The 6,000-nt window shown below is 46.0% G+C and overlaps 1 protein-coding gene across 1 annotated transcript in view; it reads left to right on the top strand.

The window, feature by feature from the left end:
* The first annotated feature begins 469 nt into the window (after nucleotides 1-469).
* LOC147609210 (uncharacterized) overlaps nucleotides 470-6,000 on the top strand; it is a 44,893-nt gene continuing 39,362 nt past the window's right edge. The window contains exons 1-2 of the mRNA XM_086788031.1: nucleotides 470-1,671; nucleotides 2,198-2,403. Coding sequence (XP_086644157.1) covers nucleotides 852-1,671; nucleotides 2,198-2,403 — 1,026 coding nt within the window. The 5' untranslated portion in view covers nucleotides 470-851. The remainder of the gene's footprint in view (nucleotides 1,672-2,197; nucleotides 2,404-6,000) is intronic.

The following is a 6,000-nucleotide window of genomic DNA, read 5'->3' as shown; positions in this document are numbered from 1 at the left end:
TTGTTCTTTTAACAAGTGCTCTTTGTTATTGCTATGTTGATGAGCAATCGGTATCACTTTGTAGTGTTTCTCTTATTGTAGTCTTATACTGTTCCATAAAGTCATCTATGCTTTCTTCCAATCAACATTTAAAATGGATTGTTGACACATCAATGTCAAGTGAATATGGATTGATAACGAACCTTGTGTCACCAAAGCCTTATTTAGTTAACATGTGATTTTATTGACTAGGCTAGCCATGCCATGTCTCAAAAACATGTCAATCTTCTCTCAAATCTTTGCATCTCCCTCGTGCTATATACTTTTTTTTTTTTGTTGGGAAGGTGGATTTGTGCATATCGTGTGTGCGCCGTCATGTAGTCCCTAAGCATCAAACATCGTGGAACCTGACTGTTCTACTCTACGAGCTAAGCTACACACCGTCGGCAACAATCATGCTATATACTTTAAAAGCACTAGGCTTACATTTGCCCAAGCATTCTAGTTGTTTCCTAGACAGATGGAACCATATTTTATTATTTTTTAATTTGTCTTTCTGCTTTCTTCTTCTTTTTATTTTCCCTCGCCTTATATAAATACTCTCTTTTTTATATTACGCGAAAATAAAAAGTCCATCTACTATATCTTGATGAAGCAAAGCTTCTTTAACTTGCAAGCTAGGGCTTTTTGGTTTTTCTTTTTTCTCGGCTGCTGCTGCTGCCCGTCGAGACCTGTGTGTGTGCTCTGTTTCGTAATCGCCATGGCTCTCTGAAGCTCATCTATAGCGTCTTTTTGATATACTGCACTACGCTCTGTCTTATCATACAGGGCTTACGCAGACACAGCGCCCTAAGCTTTTTCGAACAGTTCTTATGGCGGGAAAGGATTGCTTTGCTGCAGCAGAAGACGTGGAAGCGTGTGCCTCCCCCTTATGCAAGGAAGGCCCCGTGCTCACCATGATCAACAAACGCCTGCGCGCCCTGAAGAAGAAGTACAACAGGATTTCGCAGATTGAGGAGAGCAAGGCGCAGGGCAAGCAGATCAACAAGGAACAAGAGGAGGTGTTGAAGGCCAAGGTTGCGGTGGGGGTTCTGATAGAGGAGTATGAGAAGCTGCGGCAGCCCCTGATGGCGGCGGTGAAGGAAGAGGTTGAGAAGGAGCTGATGGAGAGCAGGGGTAAGGGAGAAGACGGAAGGGCGGTGGGAGAGGAGGAAGATGCAGAGGTGCGCAAGGACCTGCAAGGTCAGGCTTCGTCCAATGGGACTCTGCACTCTGAAAACCCTAACCCTGTTTTTGATCATGTAGAGCCTGAAGATGCTTGCCAACATCAGACTGAGGCACCCCAAACTCATGGTGTTCCTTCTGACCGTGATATTGGGGACCTTCTGCACCTCCTGTATTTCGCACAGCTCTTCGATGTGCCGCAGACTGAGGCAACATCCTCCCTGGTATGGACTAAAGTGCATGAGCGAAGCTCTTGCGTCTCATATGACTGCGTCACCGAGGAGGACTCCACCAGCCCCCTCGAGGAGAGAGACCTCAACGACCTCTCTCTCCTGGGCTCTCTCATCATCTCCCGGCCTCCCAATGCAACTCTCTCACACCGAGAGGCGCTTCAACAATGCATCCAGCATGCTCTTCTCTGGCTCCGCAACTCCGACTTTCCCATCAGAAAAGACCTCAGTTTAACTTGTATCCTTATGATCATTTTTGACATTGTTCTTTGCGTAAGTGTCGGTCGTTGTTGTCTTTTGCATGGAGCTCGTGATGTTTTCTGCATTGGCTACCAAAGTTTCTACATTCCTTCTTGAGCATCATTTGATAGGGGATCTTGCAGACCCTTCTTTTGTCTAGGCTATTATTGAACTACAGATGTCTTTGTTTGCTGCACAGTAGATTTTGCATGGTTTATCAGAATTACAAGGGAGGAGGAGTGCATTTCACAGCTCGCTTACTAATTTTGCACATGGTTATCTGTAACTGCATGGGCCTATTCTTATGGGAGAATTCCTGAGACATACGGTAATAAAAAGAAAGAGTTGATCTGTCAGAGCGATTGTAGTTTGGGTAACCAAATTCATGCAATCGGGCATTATCCAGAAGTCCCCCACGCCCCTGCCCCACTTCTCTTGTACTCCCCTTCCCCCCTGTTTACTTGCTGCATTGTTGGTTTTCATTCATATTTGTTTTAAAACTGGCCCCTTAGCTGTTGCTTCAGATTCACATTTGAGGGAAAGGCTCAACAGAATCTTGTCATCAGAATACTACACGATGATTCCTGAATTGCAAACTGTCAGTCAACAGACAGCCGCGATTGCAGCCACGGTAACAGGGGATTATGCATCTCAATTACTTGTCCGTGAAGCTTCTGATGGAACCGGTGCACTGGAATCGGAAGTCCCTTCAAATTATTTTTCTGATCAGGTATGAGCATGAATACAACTGCAACTGCAACTTCAATCCCACAAGGAAAGCATAAACAGTATAAAGTGAAATGAAATAGCAAACTCAACACACTGTACATGGCCCCAGCAGCACCCGCTCTCCTTCCGCCCTTCTGTTTCAGAGTACTTGATATTAAGATGAGAATGCTTGAGTAAAAGGTTAAATAGTGGATACCTCTCTGTGCTTTTGATGTATTGAGAGACGAGGCCTTGTGAAGTTCTTTCCTAATTTCTCAAGTCTGATGCAATTGGAGACCCTAGATTGACCTGGGTTAAGTTGTGTAAATTGAGCTCATTCTTCTTCAAATTGACTTGATTGACTCTTAGAAAGTATGTAGAATTGGGAAAGAGGGGCTTTATTTACAGGCTGCATTAACTGGAAGCAAAAAGCTTATGTACAAGACTGCCACTCAAGTCACAAAAATGCTCTCCTTCTGATGCACGCTGGCTGTTATTACTTTGCTGTTCACCCTAGAGAGAGGCTGAAGGCATGGGCTGGTTAGCATGGGGAAATAGTAGGTAGAAAGGGGATCTTTACATAGGCTCTTCCTTAGCTGGTTGGCTGTTGTCACTACATGCTTTTTTGGCTCAAAACAAAGCCTGTGCATTTATTTTTGCCAGCCTTTGCTGTTCAACCTGATGTGTCTGGCCTGTTGGGAACCTGTCCAAGTCTGCCCGTGGGGGCCTTGGCATGCTGTAACGCATCTCTATATTTTACTGGCACACATGGCAGCATGCAGGTGCCGGGCAGCAGCAAGCAGGTTGGGATCTGACATGTAGCAGTCGAGGTGGCCAGAGCTCAGTTGGCTGGTGATTTATGCTGGTCGTGGATACAGGCCGACAGCCCATATGCTGGCTGATTTTTTTGGGCACTATATAAGCACATTCAGTTTCCTATCTCATTCCTTTGAGTAGCGTTTCTCTACACCAAGGTTGCATCCGCGCGTACGTACTTTATGATAAGGTATGTTTTAGTGTATGGTACGGTACTGTACCGTACGATAAGGATCCGTACGTGGCAAGGCCCCCCCCCCAACCTTACCTTTGGTTGGCTTAAAAAAACGCCAAGCCAGCCGCCGTCGCTGATTTTAGCCGTCTCCACACGTCGGGGACACCCAGGCAGGTGAGGATACATGCACTTTCTTGTTTAACTTATGTGTGTGTTTTATCGCACCATACACACATACTTTTAGTACTAACAACTTAGCAGTGAGAGATGATGATGCGGTGCCAGCCGTTGCGGTCACCGCCATTGCAGAGCTAGAGTATGATAGCGAAGGAAACATGTTGACAGATGGAGATCTTGAATCTTCATCTTCATCATCTGATGGTGATGAAGTGGATTGTGTTAGCAGTCATCTCCTGTCTGTATAGTATACACCAGGGCCTTTGTCGTGGGTGTGCCCGCCCATTTTAGGTGTTCCCCCATTTTTCCTCACTTTCCATAGTATTTTCCCATTTTTTGCTAGCTGTGGGAGGGCTGTCGGCTGTGTCTACTGCTGGCCGAGTGGGCTAGTGCTACTCGACTTCTTCCTCAGTGTTGCCCGATTGCCTTTCTTCTGGCCGACTGAGTTGTTTGCTGATCGTGAGCATCTCTAGCTGCTGTCGGCTGTTTTTGGGCTGGCTGACCAGCAGCCTGGGGCCGTTCCCCCACACTTCTCTTGTATCACATCATGTTTCTAGTGTATATAGCTTCTCTCTCCCTCTCTCATCTGCGTTTTGCTCTCTACAACAGTTGTCTTCATTTTCGCTTTGCATTCTGACTTGGTATTAGAGCCCGAGGTGGCTTGAAGCTTGGAGATAGTGGGAGCTTGAGGGTTTGCTGATTTGTGGTGCTGATTGGAGATTGCTTGGGCTTTTTGGGACTTGGAGATTGGGTAGAAGGCGGCCATCACCGTTGGACAGCCACCTTGCATACTATTTGCAGCCTCTTCTTCATTTTTTTTTCCTACCCACCCTCCCTTAACAAGACCTTGCGAACCCTTGAGATGGCAGACTTGCTTGAGATGGTTGAGAAGCACGTGAAGATCCCTACTCTCCTCCCATTCCCAGTGGATCGACAGTTGGACGGGAACAACTACGGCATATGGAAGGTAATGGAGTCTGTCTTGGATGGAGTCTTATGACTTGGCTGATTTCATTGTGGTTGGTGTTTCATGGCCAGAGTTGGAGGATAGGGAGCTTTTATCCTCTACTCGGAAAGAACGGGAGGCTCATGCATAGTTGTGGGATCGTGTCAATGCCAGTGTGCGTTCTTTCATCTTCCTTAATTACACACCACATGTGATTAATCATATAAAACATATGATGTTGGTCAGGTAAGCTATTGGATGACCATTCTGTTGCAATACACCTCCAAATGCGATGTTGCTCACATCGGTGATCACTTGAAATGGTTCGTCCCACGAGGCAAGTGCTAAACAAGGTGCTTCTGATAAAGCCACCTTGAGGTTCTTGAATGTCTCCAACGCTTGTGCAGTCATTCGAATCTTTTGCCTTCTTGTCTTCACACTCTTTAGCAGATCGGTGAGATCCGCCGAGAGATCAGAAAACTTGTCGATGTGGGTGGAGTATGCCTGGCATATACCCACAAAGGATCTGATGTCATAGGCTGTCTGAGGTACTTCCCAGTTGACAATCTTGGCCACTTTAGCCGGATCAAGTCGAATGTCTTCGGCACTAATTATGTATCCCAAGTAATGTACCTGGAACAGATAAAATTCCGACTTCTTTTCATTGATGTAGAGCTCATTGCTTTCCAGCAACTTAAGGACTTTCGCCACATCAATATCATGTTACTCAACTGTAGCTGAAAATACCAGTATGTCGTCCAGAAATATGAACACACTTTCCAATCAAATCCCGAAAAACACGCATCATCATGCGGTTAAATGTAGCTGGGACGTTCGTCAAGCCAAGTTTCGAGAATACCTTTGCTCCATTCAGCCTCTTGAGAATATAATCTATTCGAGGCATCTGGAATCTGCTCTTGATAGTCAGCTTGTTGAGTGTACGATAATCGACACACAAACGGGAAGACTTATCTTTCTTCTTGACAAATAAGATCGGTGCTGCAAATGGTGACATGCTGGGGCGGATGAAGTTAGATTGCAACAATTCTTGGAGTTGGTGGTCCAACTCCGATTCCATTGCCTTGGAAAGGTGATACGAAAACTTGCTCGGGAGTTCTGAGCGTGGGAGGAGGTCAATCTTGTGGTCCTCCGGTCTGGACGAGGGGAGCTGGGGAGGGAGGCCGTCCCGAAGAAAAATCTTTTGCAACTTTTTGTACTTCTCGGAAGCACTGGCCATCGTTTGGGCTGTCTGGATGTAAATCATTGCACACTGTGCGCCTTTTCTGATTGCTCGCTTAGCCTGCAAGTGGCTTATGAGCGAAAAGTTCGGAATTTTCTGCTCACACTTAATGGTCACTGGGGCGTTTGACACATTCCGATTGATTTGGAACGTGTGCTTGTCCCACTTGACATTAGGAAGAAACTTGTGAAACCATTGAATGCCCAAAATTATGTCTGCTCCTACAAGAGGGACAACCATAAAATCACGCACAAATTCTATGCCC

Source organism: Cibotium barometz, chromosome 51 (genome assembly GCF_041138505.1).
Source record: "Cibotium barometz isolate CiBa-2024 chromosome 51, ASM4113850v1, whole genome shotgun sequence".
Lineage (NCBI taxonomy): Eukaryota > Viridiplantae > Streptophyta > Polypodiopsida > Cyatheales > Cibotiaceae > Cibotium > Cibotium barometz.
The sequence above is the reverse complement of the archived record's forward strand: the minus strand, read 5'-3'. Positions and strand labels throughout refer to the sequence as shown.